We start from the raw sequence: 15,067 nt of genomic DNA, 5'->3' as shown, positions 1-15,067 counted from the left end.
TATAATATATATTTGATTAATCTTAACTTTTGAATGTGCCACCTGAGAGCCACAATTTTAGGAATGACTATATCCTGAAATGTTTTTGCTCTTTATAAATATGTTTTTAAACAGTAGTGCTTGGTGTAACTTACTCTCCTGGATCTGGACTTTAAAAGTATTTAATTTGCATAATCATTTGTTTAAGTATATTACAGTATTAAAAATTTTTTTTTCTTTGAGAATCATTAAAGGTTAGTTGAGGTACTGGTTTGCTTGGCTGTTTTGTTGATAGTATTGATGTGCTTTTTTTAAGTTCATTAAGGACTAGCAAGTGACTTCTGTTTTAAATTTAAGGTATGTATATAAAATTTCCAAATGGTAATTACATGTTGATAATAAGTTAGACCCTTGTTTCTGTTTAATTTCTTCTTGCTTCCTTTCAATGGTTTCAGACCTCCTTGTAGGCTCTTCTTGAATCATGAGAGATGAAATAGCAACAACGGTCTTCTTTGTGACAAGATTAGTGAAAAAACATGATAAACTGAATAAAGAGCAGATAGAAGACTTTGCAGAAAAGCTGATGACAATCTTGTTTGAAACGTACAGGAGTCACTGGCATTCTGATCACCCTTCTAAAGGGCAAGCCTTCAGGTGAGAGCTAGGATGTGGTAGGCATAGCAAAGGGCAGTAACAAGCCAGCAGCTACCGCCTGCCTTATTTGTTTGAACTTGGGCTTGAAAAAAGGAGAGTAGGAGATGATAGCACAGTGTGAAAACTATAGAGCAAACCTCCTTGTGTGAAGTGGATTAAGGAATTTCTAACTTGTGTTTACTGTGAAGGATATACAGAGAACCTTTAGTCTTCCCAGGTTGCTCTAGTGGTAAAGAATCCACCTGCCAGTGCAGGAGACACAAGAGACGAGGGTTTGATCCCTGGGTCAGGAAGATCCCCTGGAGTAGGAAATGTCAGCCCACTCCAGTATTCTTGCCTGGGAAATCCCACGGACAGAGGAGCACGGTGGCTGCAATCCATGGAGCTGCGAAGAGTTGAACATGACTGAGCACATTTGGTGAACTGATTGTGTGGTTTAGTAATGGAATCCATATTGTGTAAAAGTTTGATATTTCAGTCTTACTGTAAAACTTCTGAGGGGTGGTGAAGGAGCTGAGGGAAGACGGGAGTGAGGTGGCAGCTGTGTGTATTGGAGACCCTTGGAAGCAGCATGATTCTCCAACTGTCACCACGCCATTTCCCTTTTCTTGTTTTTAAAGGTGTATCAGGATAAACAATCATCAGAATAAAGATCCTATTCTAGAAAGGGCTTGTGCTGAAAGTAATGTGGATTTTTCTCACCTGGGACTTCCAAAGGAGATGACCATATGGGTAGATCCCTTTGAAGTGTGCTGCCGGTGAGTAATCTTATTGGAGCCAGTTTGTGTGGTCTGTGACCCTTGGGAACCTTAGGTTATTTAGTCTGTGCATCTTTGTGAAAGGTGATGCTGCAAATCCCTGGATTACCAGTGAGGGCACAAGCCCATTAAGACTAGATGCAAGCTATATCAGACAACACAGACTTCATTTTAGGGTGGATGGAGTGGGAAGCACAAAGATTTTTCCATAGTATTTGAAATTTGACTTTAAACATGGCATCCTATTGCCAATTGCATAAAGTCCAAGCATTTTAGGCGGTATCAAGGGGAAAGAGGAATTATCGTCAGCAAGTCAGTCCATTAGTTGAATCAAAAAAAGTTAGTCTGTCTTTACCTTAGCTAATTCTTAGAAAGCTTTTACAGAACCCTTGACCTCCACCAATTATGACAGTATAGTAGCAGAAGGTCATAATGTCTCTCAATTTGCTTTGCTGACAAGCCATTTCATTGTTTTTCTTAAACTATAGTTGATTTACAAAATTATATTAGTTTCAGGTATACATCCTAGTAATTCAAAAGTTTTTTTTACAAATTATACCCCCATTTAAAGTTATTATAAAACATTGGCTATATTCTCTGTTGTACAGTATATTCTTATATTTTATACATAGCAGTCTGTACCTACCCCTACCTTGCCCTTTCTCACTTCCCTCTTTTCTACTGGTAACCAATAGTTTTCTGTATCTGTTTAGTCAGTTTTTTTGCTATATACATATATTTTATTTTTTTAGATTCTACCTATAAATAATAGCATGCAGTATTTGACTTTTCTCTGATTTATTTCACTAACCACAATATTCTCTGGGTCTATCCATGTTGCTGCAGATGGCAGAATTTCATTCTTTATGGCTGAGTAGTACTTGAATGTGTACATACTCATACCACATCTTCTTTATCCATTCATCTATTGATGGGCATTTGTGTTACTTCCATGTCTTGGCTATTGTAAATAGTGCTGCTCAGAATACTGGGGTACATGCATCTTTTCAAATTAATGATTTTATTTTTTCTGGATATATACCCAGGAGTTGAATTGCTGGATCATATGGTAATCCTACTTTTAGTTTGAGGAAGCTCCATATTCCATAGTGGCTGCACCAATTTATATTCCCACCAATAGTGTACAAGGGGTCCTTTTTCTCCATGTTCTCACCAACATTTGATATTTGTAGACATCTTAATGATAGCCATTCTGACAAGTGTGAGGTAATGTCTCATTGTTTTGATTTGCATTTCTTTAAATAATACAAAATATCGAGAATCTCTTTATGTGCCCGTTAGCTATTTGTATGTCTTGTTTGGAAAAATGTCTATTCAGGTCCATTTTTAGGTTGAAAATTAATTTTTTTTGATATTAAATTTTGAATTAAAATTTGAAATGAAATTTTTTTGATATTAAGTTGTATGAGCTGTCTATATATTGTGGATAGTTATACCTGCAAATATTTTCTTCCATTCAGTAGGTAATCTTTTTGTTGATGGTTTCCATTGCTGTGCAAAAGCTTGTAAGTTTAATTTGTTTTTGTTTTCTTTGCCTTAGGAGACATCCAGAAAATATTGCTACAATTTATATCAGAGTTCTGGCTATGTTACCTTCTAAGAGTTTTTATGGTTTACAGTCTTACATACAGGTTTATGATCCATTTTGAGTTTATTTTTGTAATGGCATGAGAAACTCCTAAGTTCATTCTTTACAAGTAGCTGCTGTATTTTCCCAGCACCACTTATTGAAGAGACTGTCTTTTCCCTGTTGGATATTCATGCCTCCTTGTCATAGATTAATTAACCATAGATGCATGGGTTTATTTCTGGGCTCTCTATTCTCTTCCACTGATTTGCATCTCTGTTCATCAATGATCAGTTCATTTCAGTTCAGTAACTCAGTCGTGTCTGACTCTTTGTGACCCCATGAATTGTAGCACGCCAGGCCTCCCTGTCCATCACCAACTCCCGGAGTTCACTCAAACCTCACGTCCATCGAGTCGGTGATGCCATCCAACCATCTCATCCTCTGTCGTCCCCTTCTCCTCCTGCCCCCAATCCCTCCCAGCATCAGGGGCTTTTCCAATGAGTCGACTCTTTGCTTGAGGTGGCCAAAGTACTGGAGTTTCAGCCTTAGCATCAGTCCTTCCAATGAACACCCAGGACTGGTCTCCTTTAGGATGGACTGGTTGGATCTCCTTGCAGTCCAAGGGACTCTCAAGAGTCTTCTCCAACACCACGGTTCAAAAGCATCAATTCTTTGGCGCTCAGCTTTCCTCACAGTCCAACTCTCACATCCATACATGACCACTGGAAAAACCATAGCCTTGACTAGATGGATCTTTGTTGGCAAAGTAATATCTCTGCTTTTTAATATGCTATCTAGGTTGGTCAGAACTTTCCTTCAATGATATTGACCCTGTAATTTTTTTCCTGTGATATTTTTGTCTGGTTTTGGTATCAGGGTGAAGTGTTCCTTCCTCTGAAAATTTTTGGAAATAATTTGAGAAGAATAGATGTTCACTCTCCTCTAAATGTTTATTAGAACTCACTTGTGAAGCTCTCTGGTTCTGGAATTTTGTTTCTTGGGAGTATTTTTTCCATTACTGATTCAATTTCATTACTTGTAATTGATCTGTTCATATTTTCTATTTCCTTCTGGTTCAATATTGGGAGACTGTACATTTCTATGAATTTGTTTCTTCTAGGTTGTCCATTTTATTTGCATACAGATTACTACAGTCATGGCAATCTCTCTTTACAATCTTTGTAATTCGGTATTGTTGCTAACTTTTTATTATTTTATAGATTTGGGCTGTCTCCTTTTCTCTTGATGAATTTGGCTAAAGGTTTATCAATTTTATTTATCTTTTCAAGGAGCCAGCTCTTAGTTTCATTTTTTTTTAAAAAAACTGTTTTTGTCTCTGTTTCATTTCTGCTCTGATATTTATAATTTCTTTCCTTCTGCTAACTTTGGGCTTTGTTTTTCTTAAAGTCCCTTTGGGTGGAAGGTTATGTTGCTTGAGATTTTTCTTATTTCCTGAGGTAGGCTGGCATCACTATAAGTTTCTCGCTTAGGACTACTTTTGGTGCATCACATAGATTTTGGGATCATTGTGTTTTTGTTTTCATTTGTCTAGAGGTATTTTTTGAATTTTCTCTTTGATTTCTTCAGTGATCCATTGGTTGTTTAGAAGTATATTGTTTAGCCTTCACCTTATTTGTGGTTTTTTTTTGCAGTTTTCTTATAGCAATTTCTAGTTTCATAGCATTGTGATCAGAAAAGATGCTCAGAAAATGAGCATTAAAAGATGCTCATTTAATCTTCTTAAATGTACTGAGAACTGATTTGTGGCCTAGCATGTGGTCTGTCCCAGAGAATGTTCCGCATGCACTTGAACATGTATTCTGTGGCTTTTGGATGGAAGGCCTGTAGGTATCTATTAAGTCCATTTGGTCTATTATGTCAATTAAGGCTAGTGTTTCTTTCTTGATTTTTCTGTGTATGACCTGTTCATTGATATAAGTGGAGTGTTAAAGTCTCCTACTATTATTGTGTTACTGTCAATTTCTCCCTTTATCTCTGTTAATATTAGCTTACATATTTAGATGCTCCTATGTTGGGTGCATATATATTTATAATTGTTATAGTTTCTTGGATCGATCTTGATCATTACATAATGTCCTCCTTTGTCTGTTGTTACAGTCTTTGTTTTAAAGTCTACTTTGTCTTAGAGGCTACTTTTTCTGGTGTAAATATTGCCGCCGTGACTTTCTTTTCATTTCTGTTTACATGATATACGTCTTTAAGTATACTGCCGTCTCTTCTCACTTTCAGTCTGTATGTCTTTGTATCTAAAGTGAGTTTCTTATAGATAGCATGCTGCTGCTGCTGCTGCTAAGTCACTTCAGTCTTGTCCGACTCTGTGTGACCCCATAAATGGCAGCCCACCAGGCTCCCCCGTCCCTGGGATTCTCCAGACAGGAACACTGGAGTGGGTTGCCATGTCCTTCTGCAATGCATGAAAGTGAAAAGTGAAAGTGAAGTCGCTCAGTCGTGTCTGACTCTTAGCGACCCCATGGACTGCAGCCCACCAGGCTCCTCTGTCCATGGGATTTTCCAGGCAAGAGTACTGGAGTGGGGTGCCATTGCCTTCTCCGTAGATAGCATATATATACATAGCATATATATGGGTATTATTTTTGTATCTTCAACTCTGTCTTTAGAACACTTATTCCTGTTACATTCAAAGTAATTATTGATTGGTATGTACTTAGTCATTTTATCAATTGTTTTGGTGTTTTTGTAATTCATTTTGTTCTTTTGCTCTCTTCCCTTGTTATTTAACTATCTTCAAATTATGTTTGGATGATGTTTAGCTTTCTTTCTCTTTTTTTGTGTGTATCGATGATAGATTTTGATTTCTGGTTACCATGAGGTTTATATATAGCAGTACGTATTTTATGTGTATTTTTGTTGTTGAGTCTCTAAGTCATGTCTGTTTCTTTGTGACCCTATGGACTGCTGCATACTAGGCCTCCTTGTTTCCCTCACCATCTCCTGGAATTTGCCCAAGTTCAAGTCCAAGTTCAAGTTTGTGAATTGGTGCTGCTATCCAACCATCTCATCCTCTGCCACCCTCTTCTCCTTTTGTTTTCAATTTTTTCCCAGCATCAGAGTCTTTTCCAATGAGTCAACTGTTTGCATCAGGTGGCCAAAGTATTGGAGCTTCAGCTTCATCATCAGTCCTTCCAACGAACAGTCAGGATTGATTTCCTTTAGGATTGACTGGTTTGATCTCCTTGGTGTCCAAGGGATTCTCAAGAGTCTTCTCCAGTACCACAATTCCAAAGCATCAATTCTTTGGTGCTCAGCCTTCCTGTGGTCCAACTCTCACATCCATACATGACTACTGGAAAAACCATAGATTTGATTATACAGAACTTTGTTGGCAAAGTGATGTCTTTGCTTTTTAATATGCTGTTTAGATTTGTCTTAGCCTTCCTTCCAAGAAGCAAGCGTCTTCTGTTTTCATGGCTACAGTCACCATCTGCAGTGATTTTGGAACCCAAGAAGAGAAAATCCCTCACTGTTCCCACTTTGTCCCCTTCTATATGGCATGAAGTGATGGGACCAGATGCCATAATCTTTGTTTTTTAATGTTGAGTTTTAAGCCAGCCTTTTCACTGTCCTCTTCACCCTCATCAAGAGCCTCTCTAGATCCTCTTCACTTTCTGCTATTAGGGCGGTATCATCTGCATATCTGAGGTTGTTTATTTCTCCCAGCAATCTTGAGTCCAGCTTGTAACTCATCCAGCCCAGCATTTCGCATGATGTACCCTGCATATAATTTAAATAAACAGGGTGACAATATACAGCCTTGTCGTTCTCCTTTCCCAATTTTGAACCAGTCAGTTGTTCTGTGTAAGGTTCTGTTGCTTCTTGACCTACAACAGGTTTCTCAGGACACAGGTAAGTTGATCTGGTATTCCCATCTCTTTAAGAATATTCCACAGTTTGTTGTGATCCACGCAAAGACTTTAGCACAGTCAATGAAACAGAAGTAGATGTTTTTCTGGAATTCCATTGCTTTTAAAAAAAAGTGCGTGTGTGTATAAATGTGATTATTTGAGTTGCTGATCTCTTTAATTTTAAATGCATTGTAACAGTCCTTCACTTTTACCCCTCTCTCATGCTTACTGTTTTTGACATCATATTTTACATCTAATTGTTTCATGTGTCCTTTACTTACTGCAGGTCTAGGCAATTTTACTCTGTCTTTTAGCCTTCCTATTAGGTTTGCCTGTGGTTCGTCTTGCTGCTTTTAGTGTATATTTTCCTTTAACCAGCAAGCTTTTTCCTTTTGTAATTTTCATGTTTCTAGTTGTGGTTTTCCTTTTTCACTTAGAGAAGTCCCTTTTAACATTTCTTGCAAAACTGGTTTGGTGGTGCTGAACCCTTTCAGCTTTTGCTTGTCTGTAAAACTTTTTGATCTCTTTTTCAAATCTGAGAGTAAACTTTGCCATGTGGTGTATTCTTGGCCATAATGTCTCCATTTCATCACTTTAAATATATTACATGATACTCTTCTGGCCTGCAGTTTCTGCTGAAAAGTCTGCTGATAGCCTTATGGGGATTCCCTTCCATGCAACTTGTTGCGTTTCCCTTGCTTTTAATATTTTCTGTCTTTTCCATTTTAATAACAATGTATCTTGGTGTGGTCCTCCTTGGGTTGATTCTATTTGAGACTCTCTATGCTTCCTGGACCTGGATGTCTGTTTCATCTCCCAGGTAGGGAAGTTTTCAGCTATTATGTCTTCAAATATATTCTCTGACCCTTTTCTTTTCTTTTCTAATGCAAATGTTAGTGTGCTTGGTGGTGTTCCAGAGATCTCTAAGTATCCTGATTTCTTTTTCTTTCTTTTTTTCTGTTCAGGTTCAGTGATTTATATTAATCTGTCTTTCAGCTGACTGATCTGTTCCTCTGTATCCACCCAACCTACTGTTGAGTCCCTCTAGTGTATTTTCATTTCAGTTACTGTATTCTCCTGCTCTGTCTGATTCTTCTGTATATCTTCTCACTCTTAACTTTTCACTGTTTTCCTCTATTCTTCTCCCAAGTTCTTTGTTTATCTTTATGATCTTTACCTTAAACTTTTTATTGGGTAGATTGCCTTCTTCCACTTACCTTCTGGGGTTTTATCCTGTTCTTTCATTTGGAACATGATCCTTTGTTCCCTCATTTGTGGCCTATTGTTTTTATTTCTATGTACCTGGTTGGTTGGGAGTATTTCCTGACTTTGGAGAAGTAGCCTTTTGTAGGAGACATCCAGGGCATCCCAGCGGTGCTCTCCTCTCTGGTCACCAGCGCTGTATGCTCTAGGGGTCCCCCTATGTGGGCCCTTATGCTGTGGTGGGGTGACTACTGTGGGTGGTCTGGTAGGTGTGGCTGGCCCCTGGTCTGGTTGATTGCCAGGCCCTGCCTTGTATGCAGGCTGCCAGCTGGTGGTTTGCAGGGTTGGGTCGAGGCAGTTGTCTGTGGAACCCTGAGGAAGGGGCTCCCGGGACTAGTGCTGGCTCACTGATGGGCAGAGCAGGGTTCTGGGGCTGAGGGGTGGAGGGGGTGGAGGTGCAGGGCCAAGGTTTCTAATTTTAATGTCAGCCTGCTGGTGGGTGGGGTTGCTTTCTGATACAACTGGCTGTGGGTTCTGGAGTGTCCCTCAGCTGGTGCTGGCTCGTTGGTGAGTAAGGCTGGATCCCACAGTGGCTGGCTGAGGGGGTTCAAGATGTTCTAGAGCTGGTATTGGCCTGCTGGTGGGTGCGGGATGGTCGAGAGGGTGCTGGGGCTTAGTGTCGGCTCACTGGTGGGCAGAGTTGTGTCTTGGGGTCTCTGGCTGCAGGGCCTGTGGGTCACAAAGCTAGTGTTAGCCCACTGCGGTGGGATTGTGTCTTGGGGCTGCTGCATGAGGGTCCCAGGTATGCCAGAAGTGGTGTCCACTTGCTGGTGGGCAGGATTAAGGCCCAAGGGATCCTGGGGCTGGTGTCCACCCGCTGAAGAGTGTAGCCAGATTCTAGGGCTGGTACTGACCTACTGTCGGGCAGAACCAGGTCCTGAGTTCTCTTGCTACAGGGGACTCAGAACTGGTGGCAGGATGTTGATGGGGGTTTAGGAGGTGGGGACGGGGTTCCAGGGTGGCCTGGGGCTAGTGCTAGCTCATTTGGTGGGTGGAGCTATGTCTTGAGATTTCTGGGTGCAGGACCCTGGGGGTCCTGGATTTAGCTGCTGTAGGTCTGCTGGTGGGTGGGGCAGCACCCTGAGATAGCCAGCTACAGGGTCCAGGGTGTTCCAAAGCTTGCTTTGGCCCATTGGTGGGTGGGGTAGATATCTGATTGGCTGACTGAGGGATCCAAGGTGTCTCAGAGCCAGGGTTGACCTGCTGGTAGGTGGGGCCTGGGCCCAGGAGATCCTGGAGCTGGTGTTAGCCTGATGGTGGGTGCTCTGGGTCCTGTCATGGTAGGCTGTGGGCCTGTGGTAGTCCTAGGGCTGGCGTCTGCCTGTTGCTGGGTGAAGCCAGGGCCCAGAGGTCTTGATGTCCAGTGGTGTGTGAAGTTGGTCCCTGGATTAGTGCTGGTTCATTGTCAGGTGGGCCCAGGGGTCAGGAGGTCTTGAGGTTGGTTCCAGAATGCTGGTAGGCAGAGCTGGGTCCTAGGTCTCTGCTTGCAGGGTCCTGGGGGTCCCGGGGCTAGTGCTGGTGCCCTGGCGTGTGGGGGCCAGGTGCTGCACCCTCTGGGGGACAGTGTAGTATTCTGGGGCCACTGTGGGCTCAGGGGGTCTTAGGGCAGTGTGCCTGACAGTAGATGGGACTGTTTCCCCAAGTGGCCAGGTGTTTGGCCCGAGGCAACTCAGCACTGGTGCTCATGGGCTAGTGGCAGGTCTGGGTCCTCGTTCTAGTCAGCTAGAGGGAGGATTTCAAAGCGGCCCTCGCCAGCACCAGTGTTCGCATGGTGGAACGAGCTCCTCGGAATGGCTGCTGCCAGTTTCTGTGGCCCCAGGGTGAGCTCCACGGCCTCCTGCCTCTGCAGGAGGCTCTCCAAGATCAGCAGGTGGGTCTGACGCAGGTTCCTTTCAAACTGCTGCCTCTGCCCTGGGTCCCAGAGCATGTGAAATTTTGTGTGGGCCTTTGGAGAGTGGTGTCTCTATTTCCGACAGCCATCTGACTCTCCAGAAAGTAAGCCCCCTGGCCTTCAAAGCCAAACATTCTGGGGGCTCGTCTTCCTGGGGTCGGCTCTCTGGTGTGGGGAGCGTGATGTGGGGCTCACCCACTGATTGCTCCTTGGGAGAACCTCTGTCATTATCCGCCTGTGTGTGTGTTGCCCACCTGCAGGTAGGTGTCTGGACTACATTCCACCCCTCTTACCTGTCTCATTGTGGTGCCTTCTTTATCACTTTAATTGTAGAAGATCTTTTCTGCCTGATTTCAGCCTCTCATCAATAACTGCTATCTAAATAGTTGTAATCTTGGTGTGCTCATGAGAGAAGGTAAGCTCAAGGTCTTGCTACCCTACCATCTTGGCCTAATTCTCACAATTTGTTGTTGTTGTTGTTGTTTTCAAGTAACTCTTCTTGTAAGTTACTGAGCTGTTTCCAGAAAAGATGGGAAATAAAAACCTGTGAGAATTTGAGTCCCTAATGAACGCTTTATTTTCCTTTCTTTCTTAGGTATGGTGAGAAAAATCATCCATTTACAATTGCTTCTTTCAAAGGCAGATGGGAGGAATGGGAATTATCCCAACAAATCAGTGATGCTGTTAATAGAGCCACGTTAGACTACTCCTCCGGCACTTCCTCTGATGAAGAAAGTTGTAAGAAAGAACCTCAGATAATTCCTAAAGTCAGCAATCCAAAGAGTATTTATCAGGTAAAGTGTTCCCACTTCTCCTCTGTAGTTTTTCCTTTTTAAAATATAATTTTATTTATTTGTGCCGGGTCTTTGTTGCCGTGCAGGTTTTCCTCTAGTGCTGGGAGTGGTGCGCGGGCTTCTCGTTGCGGTGACTCCTCTTGTTCTGGAGCACAGTCTCGAGTGCTCCGGCTTCAGCAGTTGCAGTACATGGGCTAGTAGTTGCGGCTCCCAGGCTCTAGAGCACAGGCTCAGTAGTTGTGGTGCAGGGACTTAGCTGCCCCCAGGCACATGGGATCTTCTCAGACCAGGAATTAAACGGGTGTCTCCTGCACTGCAGGCAGATTCTTCACCCCTGAGCCACCAGGGAAGCCCACTTTTTTTTTTTTCTATTTTAATTCTAAAAAGAATAGGTTCATTGTAAAAGCAAAGAAACAAATAATTGGGAAACATGGAAAAACAATTTATGAAGATTTAAATCACAATAATGATATTCTGGCAAAACTTTCCTATTTTTTTCTTCCATCTCTTTTTATTCCCTCAACTTGGCTGAGTGCTCAGGATATACACCATTTTTTCTAGCTGAATTTCTCCATATAGTATTCGAACATATGTAAATTTTCTTTCGGGCTTCACTCGTGGCTCAGACGATAAAGGATCTGCCTGCAATGAAGGAGACCTGGCTTCAGTCCCTGGGTTGGGAGGATCCCCTGGAGGAGGGCATGGCAACCCACTCCAGTATTCTTGCCTGAAGAATCCCCATGGACAGAGGAGCCTGGCAGGTTAGTCATAGGTTGCAAAGTGTCAGACATGACTGAGCGACTAAGCACAACACAAATTTCCTTTCACCTAAATTCTTTCAGAATTAGATATTAAAATTTGTAGTTTTTGACAATGGAAAATAACATAGCACCTGTACAACATTTGGAATATTAAGTGATGGTCAAAGATCTGTGACTCTACCACCAGAGCAGTTTTCAAAAAAAAAAAAAAGAAAAATCAACAAAAATTATGTATTTTTTAAGTCACAACCATGATCATAGGAAGATATGCATATCTATATATTGGAAATAGGTTTCATGACAAACTTATCCTTAATAGGCACAATGCCTCAAATCTTTGATAAATTAAATTAATATCAACCACTTAAATTGATGTTATGACCCCCTAATGGTGACAACTTACAGTTGAAAAAACACTGATTTAGGGAGAATCTCTGACACTTTGTATGTAATTTGTTTTCTTAACCACTTATGTATGGACATGTTAGAGCAATTTAACTATTTAACACTTTAAACCACTTGCTTCCTTTATAGTTTATTTAGCTAACAAATTATTGGCAGACATCTAGGTTGCTTTCACATTGTTGTGGTATTAAAAAAGCTAATTTTTACAGAGATGTCTGAATCTTAAGTTGTTTCTTGATTTGGTTCTCAGACATGGAATTATTAGGTCATTGAGTATGGGCATTTTACAAGTTAACACATGGCAAAGTACTTTCTAAAAAGATGTCTTTATTTGTAGTCTCACCAGCTCTATGTGAAAGTGTTTGTTTTATCATTTTCCCTAAGATTGGATATTCTCCTTGAAAAATAGCATTTTATTAATTATGTTGTTCTGTCGCTCAGTCGTGTCTGAGTCTTTGCAACCCCATGGACTGCAGCATGCCAAGCTTCCCTGTCCTTCACTATCTCCCTGAGTTTGGTCTAACTCATGTCTATTGAGTCGGTGATGCCATCCAACCATCTCATCTTCTGTTGTCCCCTTCTCCTGTCTTCAGTCTTTCCTAGCATCAGGGTCTTTTCCAGTGAGTCAGTTCTTTGCATCAGGCAGCCAAAGTATTAGAGCTTTAGCTTCAGCTTCTGTCCTTCCAGTGAATATTCAGGGTTGATTTCCTTTTGGATGGTTGGATCTCCCTGCAGTCCAAGGGACTCTCAAGAGTCTTCTCCAGCACCACCGTTTGAAGGCATCAATTCTTTGGCACTCGGTTGTTTTTATTGTCCAGCTCTCACATTCATACATGACTACGTGAAAAAACATAGCTTTGACTATTGTAATATTGATTATATTACTAATTAAATTAAACATTAAAACAAAAACTCCATGTACCTAAAATGTTGTAGGTACTATCTATCTAATGAATTTTTTCTTCACCCATTTATTTTGAGGTCTTAATGTGTTGTTATAGGCTTTTCAAGGGTTAGGAATATTTCTGGGGCTTCCTAGGTGGCGCTAGTGGTAAAGAACCCAACTGCTAATTAAGGAGACATAAGAAGTTGCTAATGAAGGGGACGTAAGAGACACAGGTTCAATCCCTCTAACCCCTTGTCATATTATTGGCAAATTCCCCCTGCCCCACCCCGCCCCCCGCCCCAGCTTGTTTAGTTTTCTAAACTATATATACTGTTTGTATTTAGTTCTATATGTGAAAGTGAAAGTCTTTCAGTAGTGTCTGACTCTTTGCAACTCTATAGTCCATGGAATTCTCCAGGCCAGAATACTGGAGTGGGTAGCCTTTCCCTTCTCTAGGGGACCTTCCCAACCCAGGGATCGAACCGTGGTCTCCCACACTGCCGGCGGATTCTTTACCAGCTAAGCTACAAGGAAGTCCAGGAATACTGGAGTGGGTAGCCTATCCCTTCTCTAGGTGATCTTCCTAAGCCAGGAATTGAACCAGGGTCTCCTGCATTTCAGGCGGATTCTTTACCAATTGAACTAGGAGGGAAGGCTCTATATGTATAAAAGCTTTAAATTATGTAGTGAAATATTTGCCCTTAATTCTATTCTGATCCTTAGAAAGGTCATCTTCGTCTAAGGATCAGATCTGCAGTCAGCTATGTTCTCTCAGAGCAATGTCCTTCCAAAGTGTGGTCTGCAAAACATCTGTATTGGCCATCTGGGATGTTTAAGATGGGTGTTTCTACACCTCAGCCCCAGAGATTGTAATTAAACGGTTTTGGGTTGAGTGAGGTGGGAGTTGGATAGGGAAGAATACAGAATATATACTAATTTGAGTAAATGTGTTTTTTATTTCATAACCTCCATCAAGTCAATTTTCCAAAGATAGTTATCTTGATTTCTGTTGTGCTATGCTTTTAAAAGTTTTAATACCTGTGAGTTATGTGTTTATAGTTAATCCTTAAAGCTGACTTATTAGATGATTAGAAAATCCTCATGTTCCTTTTTATTTTTTCCCCAGGTTGAAAACTTGAAACAGCCCTTTCAATCTTGGTTCCAAATTCCCCGAAAAAAGAATATGAGGGATGGCCGGATGGGCCTCCTAGGAAATGCTTATCATGCGTTGCATAAGACCCCTAAAGGTCACAGGGCTGCTGCTGGGCACCGGGTGGACAGGTACCACTGGGTCAACACACACTGATAGTGCAGCGGCTGGGCCCTCATGGGCGAGAGCTCAGTGGAGCCACTTTTATATTCTCTGAAATGAAAATAAGTCTAAGCTGGAGAGGCCCAGGAAACAGAAAAAATTGCATTAGGGACTAGGGTACATGATGGTGAATCCTCTCATGCAGATCGACTATGTTCTTAACTGTACTTTTAATTGTTTAATTTTACATGAAGTTTTATGTAACACTAATGAATGTACCCAATAAGGTAACAGAATGGAGACACTGACCTGTCATAAGAGTCAATGAGTTATCAAAAGTAACAGTTTAAATAAATGTGCTATGTTTTTAATACCTTCCTAGTTGAGTCTGTTGCAAGAAAGCTTTAAAAGTTCTTGTCTTTCATTAGCCATTAAAAAAAAGTAGGCCTTCATTTAGAGCAGAGTGATCCTCACAACATATGAATAGTGTTCTGGTTTACTCTTTATCTGCCATAACTCTTCTGTTTCACAAGGTCAGCAAGCGTGTCTTTGAAAATTACATTTTAAAATACAAAAATTCCCTTTAAAATATTTGGTTTATTACTAAGCCTCTTAGTAGCCTTAGTTATGACATTTCATGAGTGCTCTCATTATGAAGAATTCAAGTGAAGCAGGAAATACAAATACCAAGGAAATAAAAATCCCTCCCACCATCCAGAAATTACCATTGTTAACATTAAATGATGACCATCTTTCCAGTCATTCTTAATATACATATAAATGTAAGAATTGATACACAGACAATTTAACAAGAAAACTATATTACATGAGCTATTTGTTAGATATTTGGATTTAATTTTAGGTGATCTTAGAAAAACGAAGAAACCTAAAGTGAAACTGAAGCTGTTGAAATATTCGTATGATTGTCTACCACAAATTATTTTATTTT

At 41.0% G+C, this 15,067-nt stretch overlaps 1 protein-coding gene across 1 annotated transcript; it reads left to right on the top strand.

Moving 5' to 3' along the window:
* The first annotated feature begins 460 nt into the window (after positions 1-460).
* BTG4 (BTG anti-proliferation factor 4) lies at positions 461-14,172 on the top strand. Its single transcript, XM_068989381.1, has 4 exons — positions 461-633; positions 1,254-1,391; positions 10,616-10,814; positions 13,993-14,172. The coding sequence occupies exons 1-4, from the start codon at positions 461-463 to the stop codon at positions 14,170-14,172; spliced, it is 690 nt and encodes a 229-aa protein (XP_068845482.1).
* Positions 14,173-15,067: the final 895 nt, after the last annotated feature.

This window comes from Capricornis sumatraensis, chromosome 16 (assembly GCF_032405125.1).
Source record: "Capricornis sumatraensis isolate serow.1 chromosome 16, serow.2, whole genome shotgun sequence".
NCBI lineage: Eukaryota > Metazoa > Chordata > Mammalia > Artiodactyla > Bovidae > Capricornis > Capricornis sumatraensis.
This window is presented reverse-complemented; position numbering and strand designations above follow the sequence as displayed.

Coding starts and splice junctions, on each gene's coding strand:
- BTG4 (XM_068989381.1), top strand. CDS start 461: ATGAGAGATGAAATAGCAACAACGGTCTTCTTTGTGACAAGATTAGTG. Junction 634..1,253: donor TCTAAAGGGCAAGCCTTCAG/GTGAGAGCTAGG, acceptor TTGTTTTTAAAG/GTGTATCAGGATAAACAATC. Junction 10,815..13,992: donor ATCCAAAGAGTATTTATCAG/GTAAAGTGTTCC, acceptor TTTTTTCCCCAG/GTTGAAAACTTGAAACAGCC.